This window comes from Porites lutea, chromosome 1 (genome assembly GCF_958299795.1).
Source record: "Porites lutea chromosome 1, jaPorLute2.1, whole genome shotgun sequence".
Lineage (NCBI taxonomy): Eukaryota > Metazoa > Cnidaria > Anthozoa > Scleractinia > Poritidae > Porites > Porites lutea.
Window position 1 is genome coordinate 34621549 of NC_133201.1, and position 16407 is coordinate 34637955.

The 16407-nt window shown below is 38.5% G+C and overlaps 3 protein-coding genes and 1 non-coding gene across 4 annotated transcripts; 2 read left to right on the forward strand and 2 right to left on the reverse strand.

Moving 5' to 3' along the window:
- Positions 1 to 566: 566 nt before the first annotated feature.
- Positions 567 to 959, reverse strand: LOC140928558 (coiled-coil domain-containing protein 28B-like). Its single transcript, XM_073378322.1, has one exon. The coding sequence runs from the start codon at positions 957 to 959 to the stop codon at positions 567 to 569; it is 393 nt and encodes a 130-aa protein (XP_073234423.1).
- Positions 960 to 1094: 135 nt separating this feature from the next.
- Positions 1095 to 9181, forward strand: LOC140948896 (large ribosomal subunit protein eL24-like). The gene is made up of 5 exons (XM_073398165.1): positions 1095 to 1156; positions 1483 to 1558; positions 3385 to 3632; positions 8908 to 8959; positions 9041 to 9181. The coding sequence occupies exons 1-5, from the start codon at positions 1152 to 1154 to the stop codon at positions 9125 to 9127; spliced, it is 468 nt and encodes a 155-aa protein (XP_073254266.1). The 5' UTR covers positions 1095 to 1151; the 3' UTR covers positions 9128 to 9181.
- On the forward strand, positions 8747 to 8817 carry LOC140924418 (small nucleolar RNA SNORD34). Its single transcript, XR_012164281.1, has one exon. It is a non-coding gene; the product is annotated as a small nucleolar RNA SNORD34 (small nucleolar RNA).
- Positions 9182 to 10178: 997 nt separating the features above from the next.
- Positions 10179 to 13792, reverse strand: LOC140937636 (dermatopontin-like). The gene is made up of 5 exons (XM_073387195.1): positions 13653 to 13792; positions 12655 to 13106; positions 11911 to 12133; positions 11039 to 11200; positions 10179 to 10699 (listed from the first exon to the last, which is right to left on the reverse strand). The coding sequence occupies exons 2-5, from the start codon at positions 13094 to 13096 to the stop codon at positions 10627 to 10629; spliced, it is 900 nt and encodes a 299-aa protein (XP_073243296.1). The 5' UTR covers positions 13097 to 13106; positions 13653 to 13792; the 3' UTR covers positions 10179 to 10626.
- Between the last annotated feature and the right edge of the window lie 2615 nt (positions 13793 to 16407).

The window sequence follows — 16407 nt, forward strand, 5'->3', positions numbered from 1 at the left end:
TTTTCACTAAGAATTCTAGTAGCAGGAGAAAAGTGTAATGTTATAGGAGAATATTTTGAAAGAAGCGTCACGTCTGAATAAAAAAAAGTCATAGGCTATTACAGATTTGTCGGAGAATTCTGGGTAGTTAATGGAGAATTCTCTGATCTCTGATGCCTAATGAGCACCCTAGAGAGGGTCATTATATAAAAGGAGAATATTACTTTTGGTCTGAAGTCAGTCAAATTTCCCCTGTAAATGTCCTATGAAGAGAGACAACTTGAAAACAACCTTAAAATTGAGAAGTTTTAAGACTTCATCTTATCACAGTTTCTCTGTGCTAGATTACAGTGCAGTTACTTCAAATATAAGTTACCCATAACTTCTCTTTTACCAATGATGAAAATTACTAAGTGATAGTGCCTTGAGCAGGAGTTCATAGGTGCACAGTTCATCGCAGTGAAAAAACTTTGAGCATACTCAATTGTACATGTAAAATGCATGTTCACCTCCTTTTAGTTTTCAAAATTGTGAACACGCCAAGGCTTCAGAGTGTAGGCTTGTTGGCTAGGTGACCTCTCGCTTTATTATGTTGAACTCTCTTGATGTAGACTTTGAACAGTTGAACTAAGAGTCTCTAAATTCTTCATTAATTTCTCAAGGTTTCCCCCACTTTTGGTGTCTTCTTCCTCACCAAATCCCTCAGTCATATCATCAAGTTCAAAATGCAGCTGAGCCAAACGCTCTTGAAGCTCGCGGACTTTATCCATCTTTTCAATAGTACAGTCTTTTCCAAACGCATGCAGTTTACCGTGGTTAAAATCATGCATAAGGTCAAGCAAACCTTTTTCCATTTGTTTCACGTCTGTCCTATCAGTCAAGAAAGAATGTTCTTGCATCTTGGACGTTGCCTGAACCTGCGATCTCTCCCCTTCCTTTGCTTCCCTTGATTTATTCTTACTGCTGCTTGCGCCTTCCATGTATATAGCCATCGATTGCCTGTATAAACTACACAGATCAGAAAGAAATACATGTACTGCGTCTCGTTCGCGTCCTCGAGGACGCCATCTTAAAAATACCCAGAATGCAAAACAAGCCGACTCCTGCTCCGCTCAAATTCACGCATGCGCACCTATGTTTCTTCTCTTCCACCAAAATAATCATCTCGCAGGATGAAGTAAGTTTGATGAAAATCTTTTTCCATCCAGGGTATAAACTGCCGATATTTTGCCGTTATTAGCAATGAACGGCCAGTGTGATTATCGTACCTTTATTTAACCTAAACATTTGAAAAGAGGAATGTTAAGCCTTCTCTATATAACTACTTAACGAAAACCCTTTATTATCGTATCGCGAAAAATTTCTCGGTCGTACAATAAATTCTTAAATAAAATTTCCAAAGAATCTGTTGCATTTTACCACAGACAAACTTAGGTATTCTAAAGTAATTTTGGTTTGTAAAAAACATCGAATTAAAAAACTTACAAGGCAAAACTGTTTTAGGCTCGAGTTGTGTAACTTCAGTGGGTACAAGATCTACCCGGGTCATGGCAAGAGGTACGCTCGGGTGGACGGAAAGGTATGTACAGTTTTTTTTTTATATTTTTGTGTGAGTATTTTCGAAAAGTTCACCTAAGAATTAAGCATGATATCCAGTTTCTGCTTATAAAAACATACAAATATTCCTGTGTTCGTAAAAGTACTGTGAGTGGACTGCCAAAACTCAAAGTAAAATTTAAGGGAGCAACTACAGAATACACAGCCATATCGTAAGATCTTAAAGTGAGGTGGCTCGGTGGGTGCAAATGAAGATGAGACAGACAAGTGTTTACAGAACTAGAAAGATACAAAAAGTAAGTGCGAGACAGACATAAGAAAGACATGCAGTACCGCTTAAATGTAAGTTGACAGGTTAATGAGTTGACAGATTTTAGTCTTGACTTGAAACTAAAATCTTATCTCTCGAAGCTAGAACGAATGGAGTTTCAAGACTAGAGAATCAAGTTTAGAGAAACCAGCATTTTTGAATATTCATAACTTAAAAGCTTTTTGCATTACAGCGAAAATTCGCACCAACCATCAGCACCGCCTATTTCCCTTTTGTAAACAGTCTTTGCCAATTTTAAGAGCCAATGCCACCATTGGTAACCAAGCCTTCAGTCATGGTATATGTAATATATTCCCTGGATAAGTTACAAAAAGGCAAATAACATGTTTTTAAATACTGTTAGAAAGAACGACGTTGATGCCCCAGGTGAGTTTTCGTTAAAATTTACAAAAAGGGCTAGGGTCACCTGTTATGATGTAACAGTTAACAAAGACAGTTTATTAGTGTATGTACTTAAATTTTTTGAAATTTTGGTGGGTTGGTATGGTAGTGTAGTGGTAAGGGAGAGAAATTAGGATATGAAAGGTCCAGGTTTTTTGAGTGTGTTAAAAATGGCAGCAACCGGTTATGAAAGGGGCAACTGTGTAGGTGTTTGTGTAAGTTTTAGGTGATAAAAAGGACCAACGAGTGGTTGTTTGTCTTGAATTTCAGATATTCCAGTCTTTGTATTTTTATACGAATTCTATCTTGTGAACTATAAGAGATGTTCAATTTTAAATGCATATGAAACTTGTAAAAATATTTAAGCTTTTAAAATTTGGTTCATCGTGACAGTGTAGATAAATTGAGAAATACAATGCAGTGATTATATATTCTCATAAAAGGCTTCCATAGAAAAACAAGATAACTGCGCAATATAAGTGCTGCCAAAATTGTTGTACTGTACCTGAAATTGACGTCAGCCGATTTGAAAGATTGCCCACTTGAATTATGATAGAGGCCGTGAAACTTTCTCAAAAACTTCAACTTTTTTGGTGAGCCTTGTTTCAATGAATCCAAACTATACTCCATGCCTTCTAACAAACATAATGAGTATTTTAACTTTGTTTTTGTTTTGTTTACTTTGATCGTTACTGAATACAAGCAAATTTCCACTGTCAGTTTGAGACAGAGAATTTTCTTTCAAACTAGATGATTGTGGCATGTTTGTAACCAACCAATGGAAGTGTTTGTTTTCTGTGTTGCACATTACAAGAAGTTTGCAGTTTATCAAAAAGCAAGCATTAATTTTTTGTTAGCCATGTTATAAAAAAATTATTGGTTCATGCTTTTAGCTGTGCATGTATAGAGTTATGGATGCACTGGAAAGTTTTAAGAGCACTCAAGAAGTTGGCTACGCCTCAAGCAACTCTAACGCTCGTCTTGTGTTCTCCAAACTTCCCGTGTATATACATTGCTAGGATTTCAGAACTAAGTTAAGTGTACAATACGATCTTGTGGAGAAATAAATATCATCCCTGAGTTGTGTCTGGCGCATGGGTCATTTTTAACCAAAAGTTTTCTTTGTTTTTATCCAGGTCTTTAACTTCCTAAACAAGAAATGTGAGAGGGCTCTTCTGATGCACCGGAATCCCCGTAAGATCACGTGGACTGTTCTCTATCGACGAAAGCACAAAAAGGGTACTACAGAGGAAGTGACAAAGAAACGAACTAGGCGTAATGTCAAGTTCCAACGTTCAGTTCAGGGTGCAACTCTAGAAAACATCTTGGCTAAGCGAAACCAGAAGCCTGAAGTAAGAAAAGCACAGCGTGAACAAGCTATCAGGTAAATGATTATCTTGCTGTACCCTTGCTCCCCAAAGTTTTTAGAGCTCACTGTGTCTATCCCTTTCACTCCTGAAGTGTGTTGTTGTGTGTTCAAGCCTGTGAACAAAATCCTATAATGTAGACTTGCTGCAAGTCGACCTCTCATACATATAAGTTCTTAAAAGTGAGCGAAGTGAGTGACGAAGTCTCGAGGTCAACTTGTTCACTTGAATGGATTTGAATGATATTATAAATTCACACGGGAAAAAAATGATTGACATGTTTGCTGTATCTGGAGCGACTTGAATATCACTCACTGTCCTATTGGTCAAATTGTCATGACGTCACTGAAAGAATTTTCAACTGGTGAATTTCATGCCAAACAGGTATGAAAAGTCCTTTAAGAGGACATATAAACCAACCAAAAAAAAGGACTTTTAGAATTTTAAGTCTACCTATAGTGGTGCTATTCCCCAAACACGATAGCACTTTACGCCAATGATATTACCAATTTCTGGTTGCTGCTGTGACTCAGACATTTGCCACTAACTTTAGAAACAATAAGTAAACTGGGCTGAGTTAACTTTCACAAAGACTTCTGGGACAGTTACTAGGGACAGGGCTAAAAAATTGGCCAATACACTGTAGCTAAATACAGTAGTGTGTCTCCAGTGAGGAGTACCTCCACTTGGCCCAGTTTCCTTTTCGTTTCTAAAGTGGTGAATAGACCTTTTAACCGATATGGCAGCCATATTGAATTAATTAAATTTAAGGAGTATTATGGGATGCTCAGCGGACATGACACTCGCTCAGTATTTACGTGCGCCTTTTGGGGCAATTTTTCTTAAACGTGATGTTTACACTGGACACAAGCCCATACACCGAATGCAAATATGGCGGATCTCTCGGTCGGCCTGGGTCTAGTTGCGCGAAAGCGAGGCTAGTGAGGCCTCGATAGTTTTGTTTTGACTGCGCGTCTTAGTGATTCAGTCGATGAATATGGTTTCCTTCGAGTTGCTACGTGCTTAAGAGCCATCAGATAGGAGATTTAACTCCAGCAGAGACGAAAGTTGATTATCTTCGCTTTGCCAAAGTTCTTTACGAAGAAAGAAATGGATTCAAGCGATTCGGCGCGGCGAATGGAGGCACTCTACTATCACGGAGTTATTTTTTAAAAGAACGAAAGTGTGCTCGCTTCACTTCAGAAGAGAAAACTCACTGTTTCAAGTTTGCTTTGTCCGTTCTCTTACCAAGGAAAGGTAAATATCCTCGAGGACGAGTGAATCTGCCGTCGCGACTAACCAATCTTTAGGCGCTCTCAGGGACACAACGACAAACAACAAGGGCAAATGTTTTTTCACAGTCTTCACGATCCTGTGTTTAAGAGTTTGAGCAGTGCCATAAAAGAATCAATTTTTGGAAAATCGCTGTTAGTTTATCTTGAAACCATTCGACAAGTAGCTAAAATAGATCACGCGCAAGGTCAAATACTATGCTCGAATACTTGCACGCTCCTTTTCTTCCAGAACCTTTTTTCCTCTTCTTACTTTCTTAGTTGGCAACGGTTCCTCCGTTAGTTTTTTCAGTGCATTTTGGTCAAGGACTGTTCTTGAAATATGTCGCTTTCTTCTGGTTCTTACATAGTTTCACAGGCCACGTTTGTTTGTAGGATTAACAGGCGATTGTTATTATTGTTGTTATATTTTAATGCAGCTGTTTTCAGCGGGAAATCTAAAAGATTTTACGGTCCACCGCGGTTGCTCCTGTTCTCGAGAATGTTTACCTTTTGTTGGATAAATAACAGACCATGCAAACATCTTGGAACAGCACCATCTCTTATGAAAATTATTTCACTCAAATACTTTCGTGAGTCTTCTCATCTGAAGCAAGTGAGCGAGCACAGTTTCGCTGTTAAGTGCTTCCCATCGCCGCGCCGAATCGCATGAATTCTTAAGTTTCTTTGTGAAAAGATCTCGGGAAAGTAAAGGCTATTCCAGCTAAAGTAAAATCTTCTTTTTGGTGGCCCTCAGGCATGCAACAACTCGATGCAAACCATATCGATCGACTCAATCACTAAGACGCGCAGTCAAAACAAAACTGATCAAAACTCTCGAGGCCTAACTAGCCTCGCTTTCGCGCGACTAGACCCGGGCCGGCCGAGAGGTCCGCCATATTTGCATTCGGTGTATGTTCAGTATATTAAAATTCTAACATGACTCCGAGACTTTCTAGTCATTTTTTAATATTTGGTTTGGCTTTCTTTGTGGTCAAGTCTCTTCTAGGATTTGCAAGACAATGGAGTCATGAAAAATTTGCAATTTTGACCCCAAAGCCTCGTAGTCATGTTAGAATTTTAATAAGATTTATGTTGAACGTGTGCTATTCGCAACAACGATTTTTAGCGCAATACAGCTTGCAACATTGTTGCAATATTGTTTCGAATGGTTGCAGCACCGTTCCAACATTGCATCACTTTGTTGCGCTAAAAATCGTCGTTGCGAATTGTCCAATGTAACGTCACCTTAAAGTTTTCCAAGAACAAGATTGTAATCGAAACAACAAAGATCTTTGTGCCTTGTTTGGATTTACACTGTCATAATGCTCGCTGTTTTCCCGAGAAATATTTGGTGAAAGACCAAACCTATTTCTTTGGAAGAAAACCAGAAGTACAAGGAACCAAGGCACTTAGCTACGTGGATGAGACTACTGAGCTGGAAGGGATTTAACGTGAACAAAATAATATACTTAAGTTGGCTCAAATCATTTTAAATTTGGAAGACCAGTTGACAGTCATCCTCATCCAATGCTCTTTCTGAACGGCTACGATGGGGAAATAGTAACGCATACATGTTAGAGAAAAGCTCCCATGTAAAAGCTTCCAGTACAACCAATTAAGATTAAGAAGTAGAAGTCAGATACTGATTCTAAACAGCGGGTGAAAAAATAAACAATTCCTAAAGTGGACACTCTGAGGGGAGAGCAAAATAGTATGTGTGAACCCAGTGAAGACCCTGATCGAATACTGGTGGTAAAAGTTGTAAACCGCTTTTGTGGAGATTTTTTTCCCTCCTTTGCAGATTTTCTATCGTTATTTTTTGACAGGTAATCTTCTCTGTCAGTCATCATCATGTCGGGAAAATTATGACTTTCACTCACCCAGCTTAGCAATTTATCCAAGAAGTCCCCATTACAAGTATCACTGATGATAACAATACCACGATTTTTCGAATATTTTCACAGTTTCTTGACGTTCCATTCATTCAGCTCCTCAATACAGAACTCTTTTTTTGTTTTTATCTGATTGGTCGGGCCATGACTAAGAAAATAAAAATATACGCTCTCAGATAAACAACCTTGATGCTATGCGTCATGTCATGTGAGGTTTGTTTTGCCCCCTGGGCATCCCATAATAATCCTTTAATTCAATATGGCTGCCATATCAGTAAAAAGGTCTATTGAACATGATCCTTATTAGAATTTTGTAAGGAAAAATCACGTTCACCTGCAACTTGACATTGTCTTTAAAGGTTTTCATCATCAAAAGAACTGAAATCTGGCTTGATTTCAATTATATGTATTCTGCAAGTGATTATTAAACATGTGCCAAGACTATGTTAAACATGGAAATATTTGTACAGTTGAGTGACTAATTTTATCCCTAATGCAGTGTCATTACTGCAGGTAAAATATCTTACCACATTTTATTAAGAAATGTACAGAAAGCAGAGAGGCAAAGCTGTTCAAAAAAAGGCGCATTTGGTTAAAATGAAAAGCAAATGATGCTCAATTTTTTACAAGGGCAAAGGCACACTTATATGTATTATGCTACTATAGGGTATAAAACCCTGTACGGCTCCTACCTGGCCACACAGTCAAACATAATAAACTTGTACAATTTCCGGTTTGTGCTCATGTTGGTGTGCTTTTAAGCTTAGAAATTCTGCCACAGGCTTGCAAAAAGCACACACAAACTCAATTTTCTCTTTAGCATGTTTGGTTTTGGAGTCTTACACAATAAGAAATGTTATGTCTTGTTTCGATGTTTCAGTGCTATCTGACAGAGCTACGGATATGATTTTAGTAGCCTACTTTGACCAGGTGGTTTTCTTTTCTGATTTTCACTGTTTATAGGCGAATTTTTGTTTACATTTTTTGCTTCATTAACATAGGCTTATCATTATCTGCCAAAGCCAATGCAATAAAATCTATGAATATTGAAAGAGCATAAAAGTTTCAATTATCTCTGAAAATTTGAGCCCGATATACCAAATGGTTTTGGAGAAATTCTCTTTTAAAAACTCGAAATTTTACCAAAAATGCATGGCTCATTAACTTTTTTGCCCCTCAGCAATTTTGCAGTTTTTGATGGCTAATGCTTCTTTCAACATTGCTTGCAACGAACAGAAAATCACACAAATTACTCAAGGTAATCAGCTCTTTCAACTTTTGAATTTAGTTCCTTTAAAAAGCCATTGCTTCCATGAGTTAAGTTGTATGCTCATGAGAAAAATCTAAACAATGACGTCAGCAGAGATTCGCTTATTTGAGTCACTTGGACCAGGTTTGCTCCCTACAGCAGAAATGGCTTTTATTTATGAGAATAACGGTAAAAAAATGTTTTAAAAACTTTCATTGCAAATTTTATGATTGGAGAACAATTATGTCGGAAATGCATGTTGCTCATACAAATCATTTGAGTAGAATGCAAAGTTTGTTTGAGTCATGCAGGGGTCTTCTGTGACAAAACCGTTTTTAGTAATAGTGCAAAGCACTATTTGTTCAGCAGTACTCACACATGACACTGTTTAAACGTGGAATAACAATAAATGGAATGAACTTTAAAAATCACTTGTTTTGGCTTTTTTGTACTTCGATATTACAAAAATGGCTTGAAATATATTATTTTCCTGTAGATAAAGTTTAAATGGTCCAGTAGAAGAGACTTGTAGCAAAACGTTTGGGTAGTCTTACATGTATATCGGAATATGATCAATTGAACCACCCAAACTTGCAAGTTTGCAAGTTGGTATTTCATTCATTCCTTGTTAGAAATAGAATTCGTTGTTCATGGAGAAAAGAGCTCAGTTAATGATGCACAGCAGACTTGATGCTGTTTACCAGTTGCTGCTGAACATTTTTCAGTGATGATGTTTTATACCTACATTGTTTGAGTGTCTGTGAGAAAAACATGCTCTGAGAAAAATGTTCTGCTCTGTTTTAGCTAAAGAACATGTATGGAAAATGTGTCAATCAGCAATCAGTTAATTTGATTTGTCTATTCTTTTTTCCCAAAGGGCTGCACGAGAAAAAGCCAAGGCTAAGGAGCAACAAAAGAGGATTGCTAAGGTAGCCAATTTTTTTTTTGTTTCTGCCTCCAACTTATCCCTTATTTCTATTTTTTTCTAAAAACTGTTTTCTCTCCTACAGGCACAACAGCAGCAGCCTGTCCGGCAAAAACAGAAGGCAGCCAAACCAGTGCAAACAAAGGCTCCACGTGTTGGAGGAAAACGCTAATAAAATAAGTTCTAAGAAGTGTCCAACATGTAATAAAGCCCTTGATTAAAAGTGGCTCGTGCATGAGTTATTTTGTGTATCTTTGGACTGCTTCCTTCCCTTTATGCTGCGAACACAGGCAGTCGTCGCTTCCCTCCACCCAACCACCGAAAAAACGTCGTCATTCACAGGCTACTCTCCCTTTCATTCATTACATTGCTGTAATTTATTGCATTGTGTGTATGTTGACTCAGAGTTCTATTGTGGAGCAGGCTTGGGTATTATTGACACCCACAGACACCAGCAATTCTGTTTTGCGGGGGTGTCCGCAAAACACTTTGTTATAATACAGTTTACAAGTTAATGATACAGTTTTTAATAATTCAGTGTCAAATGTAGCGTGAGAAAACAGCCAACATTTCGCAATGCCAACACTGGTTTCCCTGCGAGGTGACATTTGACTTAGAAACAAGAACTGAAATTATTATTCGATACTGATGATGTCAAACTTCCAAGCCAGTGTGGGAGCCTGTAACCTGTGTTTAACTTTATAATAGACATCCATATTATTGTCAATTGAAAGCTGTCAAAACAGGGTATCTGCTGACCAGAGTCACATGACCATATTGTGGGCTCAGATGCCAACTCATCGAGGTCACGTGTTTTTTGACGTTTTCCGCTGACAAGTTACAACTCTGAATTGATAGCAGGCTCAAGTTTATGTTTTTCAGTCATTTGGTTTTCCCCTAAAGTTAAGTATAAATTTGTGAATTACCTTTCAATTTTTCTAAGTCCATTGTCTGAAGTAAAAGTAAAACGCACAAACAAGAGCTTCGCTTTTAGCTCTGGCTAAATCTATGTTATGCTTAAAGTCATTATTAATTTGGAGGGTCGAGGCGCATTTGTAATGGTGTAGCGTAATGTGTAGCGTATTTGTGTTGAATTCATAGCTGTTTTTTGGAGGTGTGTGTGGGGGGGGGGGGGGGCACTAGTCTGGGACCACTACCTCCTCATTATGTAAGTACCAAAGGAGAGGGAGGTCTTATGCACACAGAAAAAATGAACACAAATCTTCATCTGCACGGGTTTTATTAAAAATTGCAAAGCATGTCCCTTAAAAGTACTAGAACAGCAGTTACATTTGATTGCCTTGGGCGACTGACTCTGATTTGTCATGTCGTGGAGTTTGCAGTTAGCAATTTAACAGGTGCAAACAGTCAAGGGAAAAATAACACAAAGCGTTTATCTCTTTAATTTTTGTCTCGTCTCCTCCCCAAAGGGTCTTTTCATGAGCAACAATTGTCCAAGCCAATCTACCCAGTTTTTTATGCTTCTGCCTCCAAAGTTATCCGCTATGCTTATTTTTAGCCTAAATGCTAATACAAGGGTTGTGTTGCTTCTACAAGCTTCACAGAACTACTCCCTCCAAAAACCACTTGCCATGATCATGCACTTAACAGCACCAACCCTATTACAACTAAGTCTATGAGATATCTCCCCGCGCTTTGAGTGCACAGCTCTCATCCGGCTTTACAGTCGTCAGATTTTTCACATCTTTTGCAGATTATAAACCTCCAACGGCGGTCACTGAGGCTGAAAAGTTAAAAAGGATAGTTAGGCTCTGGGCGCAAAAGGCAAGAGGGAACTGATGTCAGTCAAAGTCTTTTTAGGTTTGTGTGAAGTTTACAGCTTATCGTAGTAAGAATTTATGAAAAATAACGAAAATACAGCGCCCGAGCGCTGACTGTGGTTAACGGAGGTATATTTGCAAAAGTTAAGCAAAGTAATTTAAGTGATGTGGACAGCTGTGTGGAATTTCTCGGGTCTTTAGGCTCGAGGACGGAAAACGAACGTTGTGCTGTTTGGTTGCGTCAGAAAGGCACAAGGTCTATTTAGTATTCTTTACGCCTATTAGTTTTTAGTCCTACTAACCTGGAAGAGCTGTTCCCCGAATACTTGCTCCTTATGCCAACCAGCTGGTAACCTCTTGGTACAACATAGAGCAAAAGCCCACCGAACTTGTTCATATACGGTGTTTTTAGACATTTAACAGGCTTTTCGGACTCACTGGGAGTACAACACCTGAAGGAAACCCTAAATAAATGAGAGGAGGATGATTTTAAACAACTAAAAATCAAATGTATAAGGAAATTTCTTCTACACAATCAACTCACTCTGTGCTAACTAAAAACAGTAATATTTTTTGCCTGCTCAACAGACGTTCGTTGTGTCCCCAATTAGCTTGTATTAGCTAAAAACATCGACAATTAAATAAAGTTGTTACAGGTATGTTATGTTCAGATAATAGGGACGAGGCAAAAAAAGTGAGCTCAGCCTCGAAATAAGGGCACTTGCCGTTTTGCCTCAATAAATAAAAAGATGAACATTTAAATTCCAAGAAGGTTTAGCCAAAGTTCGATATTTTTAAATGTTAAAAAAAATAAAGCTGTCAGTGATCTCCTCTCTTTTCACAGACAAACAAGGTGAAAATTTAATTTTGTAATCACGGCAGTAAGTTCAGCATGAAATTATGATGACACAAAAAAGAACGGCTTTTCACTGTTTATACTCAAACCTCAGAGAAGCCAAAGAAGGAAGCCATTAGTGTAATAATAAGCAGTCCAGTATTCTTTTTCTCTCTCTTGTTTTAAGTTATTTTACTGAGCACATATCGTTATCCTCAAGAGAATTTAAGCAAATCGTTCTTGCTTGCAAAGACTGCGCTTGCAAAGGAGATGAGTGGTTTTTTTTTTTTGTTGTTTTGGATGGTGGTTATAGTTGTATTATTAAGACACGTGTCATACCTTCGGTCGCTTGAGGATTCATTAAAGAGAGAACGAATGCCAGTGATAGTACCTCTGCGAGGGCAGTTGAACTTCACATCTTGTTTAGCAGCTGAGAATGGTTTGATCCATTTACAGAATTTCTCGATGTACGTTTCCTTCCGGATGAGTTGGCATCTGAAGTGGAAGATGCGGTCTTTTTGGCACTTTCCGTAAATACTGAACCACACGTTTAGGGAATATCCTGCAATTGAAATGAAGGTTTTCCTTTGAAAATCGTTTTGCCTGGCCATAGCTACCGGTGAATCTCTATTACCAAAGGGTCAGACAAAAAACGGGTGGTGCTTTTGTATATTTTGGCCTTATATCCCAAATGGTTAACCTTTTATAACTTTTTTGAGGGGTTCAAAACAAACCATTCATTCTTATTAGCCGTGTTTCACTTCTTTAGTTTTTATATTTGGTAATCAAAAACGATTTTTTTTAGGTCTTTTCTCAAAAACAGAACTTTTCAATGCGTCACCAGACAAGGGAGAAATTACAGGATGACAATAGACTGATGAGATTTCTCCACGCGCGTATCCTCGCACTTTCTTCGCGCGTGTCTCCACTCGCGTCTCCATAGAAACTGATCATGATGGCGCCATGCAATTTTTCTAACTTTTGTAAATGCGAGTTAATTTAAATTATTACAAAAGTGAAATAGGTAGTCTGAACCACAAAGTAATTGTTTACCATGGCTCGTGTACCACTAAAACGGCCTACCTGTGGGGCACATAACCTCAAACGACTGTTTCCACTTGTTGTGCCACATTGGTCTTGATGAATTACAGGGCGGCGGTGGCTTTGTTGGTGGTGACGGCGTTGTTGAAGGTGGCGGTGGTGGCGGAGGTGGTGGCGGAGGTGGTGGCGGCGTTGTTGGAGGTGGCGGCGGCGGAGGTGGTGGCGGTGGCGGTGGTGGCGGCGGTGGCGGAGGTGGTGGAGGTGGTGGCGGTGGCGGTGGCGGTGGCGGTGGCGGTGGCGGTGGCGGTCGCGGTCGCGGCGGAGGTGGTGGCGGTGGAGGTGGAGGTGGCGGTGGCCGTTGGTACCTTCTTCTTCGGCGAAACCATCTTCGTCGTCGTCGTCTCCAAGCATCAGTTTCATGGAACAGCATCACTTCCAGCACCAAGATCAGGAGAAGGAATACAGCCAGTCTCTTTCCTGACATGATGGATAATCTGAAAGAAAAAAGTAAAACTGATTTTCTAACTGATGTAGGAAATATCTTTTGATTTCCAAATAGCTAAAACATAAGTTTTCGAGACCAAGAATCAGTCAGTTAAAATGGGGCTTTTATTTCGGTACGAGAAGGGTATAAAATTTCGCACATTTTTGGAGAATCAAATATTAGCTAGGCTCCGTTGAGACAAATGCTTTGCTGCGTTTTATATTGTAAGAGATAATTTAACGTCACTTCCACAGGGTAAAAAAATCAGTATAGTTTTTATTTATTTTATTTTTCAGTCTACTTTTTCTTGATAAATTTAAAAAAAAAACATCAAGGTCGACTAAACCTCGCCAACGATTTCTCTCATCGATCTCTCCAGAGTCATTGATTATTTTATTATACTTCTGTCCATATTATTCTTAACCAGTTTCGGTTTTCCAATACGCAATTTCAATCAATACGATTCACTTAAACCGCATCACTTACTAGTTCCTTAAGATCGATGCAAAACAGAGAACAAGTTTCAGAACTGCAATAATTACTAATTAGTACATACCTCAAATGAAGATTCCTTACTGAGTTTGTGAAGTGAGTAAAAGACTGACAAATTTACAAAATTGAACGCTGTCTTATTTCGACCCTGTTTCGTGTCTGTGGCGTGAAGATAGGCCCACAACGGAAAAGGGGTGAGTTAAATAACCTTATTCAGTCTAACACTGGATCTAGGTACGTGTTATTCTCAGAGCGTTAGCCCGGCAAACATGTCAGAAACAAGTTTCATTTCTATCTTGAATGTTAATAAGCCCTTTTCAATCAAGATAAACGTTTTTATTGTGTATTTCGCCATGCATCAGTGAAATCAATATGTCTCGACTGAGAAAATCAATGAAAATCGCTGTGTTAAGAATCGCATTTTGAAGTATATTATACAGCTGACCTCGTTTGATATTGCAGAATCCATAAAATTGGTAGCAGGGTTAGCTTGCGTCGTGTATAGTATCTCCCCGGCTTATCCACAAACACATAAACTTTTCACAACAAAACACTGTCGAGTTCGTGGGGTAATTCTACATCTTTTATAAAAATGAGCCGCACTAGCCGCAACTACTAGCAACAGTTTTCATCAATAAAAAGCACGCACTCTTGACCCTGTTGCAAAATTTGCAATAAAGATATATCCTCAATCTAGCATCCATTTTATGACAGAGATTTGAGATAGAGAAATTTACATTAGACAATTTTTCAGCTATATAGACAGACTTTTCGGTCGCTGTTTGCATGTATTTATTTAACAATGTTTTGATTGCCTGTGTTCAATTGTATGAACAAGATACAGCTATTTTTGGGTTCTCAAGAACGACAGGTTCCGGTGATCGATGGACGATAGTCGCTTGTACTAGTTTTTATCTTTAACTCTCAAGTTGCCCCGCAGAACTCGGAAGCAAAACGAGGAGAAAAGTCTTCGAGCGCGAATTGAGAGCTGCCAAGTATCTTTGGCAAGTTGCGTTTTACGCTCGGGGCAAAAATGTATCCTGACGTGATCAGGGGCATCAAACGAAAGTTTCTCCTAAATGCATTGAAAACACGTTTTAGACTATCCAAAGTACTTTTAGATCTCTAGAAATGTATTCTAAGTGGCGCCAAAAAATTTATATCTGTTCGGTCATCCTAGGAGAACTTGAGTCTTTTCGAAATTACAAGGGCTTCAGTATTATTTTCCCGAAAATTTTGGCTGCAATTTAAAGCTTATGAAAGTGAGAATTTTTCTGATTCCTCTCTGCATCGTATTTTCGATTCCGAAAATTTTAGGTTTCCTATCTCTACGAAAAACAGCTTAACCTGGGGAGTGAAATGGGAAAAATTAAACTTCAGAAAATCGTAGGGAATTTATAAGACAAGCTTTGAAAATTGTACATGAATAGAACGGTCATCTTGAAATTTTTAGCCTTCCTCAAGCTATAGGAAATTCTAAGCAATTTTTACTTCTCCGAACAGATATTTCACAGAAAACAGTCGTTGGGTGCCCCTGACATGATCACGGGTAAGCTGAAAAAATGACTGATGCGATGTCGGCGATGTCGTAGTTAAGTGTAGAAAAGGCAGTTCTTGACTGTTCATCTTGTTCTCAAATGCACTAGTTAACAGTATCTAGAGTATACTTGCCGAAACTGTAATATGAAATGAATGAAAGTGTTTCAGTTACTGTCACAGTGTATACTAGTGCACAAATAACGATCTTTGGAATTGTTTTAGAAATCTATTATCTGTTTTGAGAGACAATAGTGTCGAGAGAATTTGAAATTCACTTCTTACCTTATTAAGATTTACACCCACGTGTATAAAATTTAGAATGGTTAGTCAGACGGAAAGTGATTCTTTCTTTGAAGTCGACCTCCTCTATTCGTGTTATTTTGTTCGTTTTCATGTTAGCCTTAGGCAACAAAGAAGTACAGACGATCTATTCTCTAGTATATTCTCCGGCCCATAAATATTGTAACAGTTCCGAGTAATCATTTATTTTACTCAAGAATTCGGTACATCAAAAACAAAACAAAAAAGATGTAAAGAATCTGTTCGGTCCAAATTTAAAAGCGAAAACGGTTATGGGTTTTTCAACAACAACTGGTGAGACTTCAGAAGAAGTCACCGAGTGCTGATCAGCCAGCCGGGGAAAAAGCCCAAGTAGAAAAAATCGACTAGTAATTTTGAAGTTTCGGCCAGTTTCAAAAAAACGGGTCCCCCACTATGACACTGCAAAGTATATGAATATTCGATATATTCCACCATCAAGAGTCGCATAAAGGAACGAACACAAAATTTAGGCGCCATCTCAAATTAATGTGTTCGGTACGTGGCCAGTTTTCTTCCCCTTGTGGGAGAAACTCAAGACAGCGCCGGGTCGTCGAAGAGTTGTCTGCATCTTTACTATAGTAGCACTCATGTATCTTGATGTAACTGTTACACAAGATTTTTAGACCCCAAAAATGTGGAAAATTCTCGAGGAATTCCTTTAAGGTTTTTGACTGTGCTTTTTGTTTTCGAATCGGGTTAATTATTCTGTTTATGCAAGTCAGGGCTAGAACATCATGAACTTATCAGACAGAAATAGGTGCTGTAACATCTTCCGTTGAATAAAATCAATAAGAATGTTTCATATCAGAATATTTCATATTGTATATTGGTCGGGACTCCTGTTCGTTCGTTCGTTTGTTGCTGTGGATTTGTGCTTTTTCGTAAATACAATCAGATCAAGAGAGAACAAAGCCTAAGAGAATTAATCCCCCATATATGCCCAGTATACCATGGCCAAT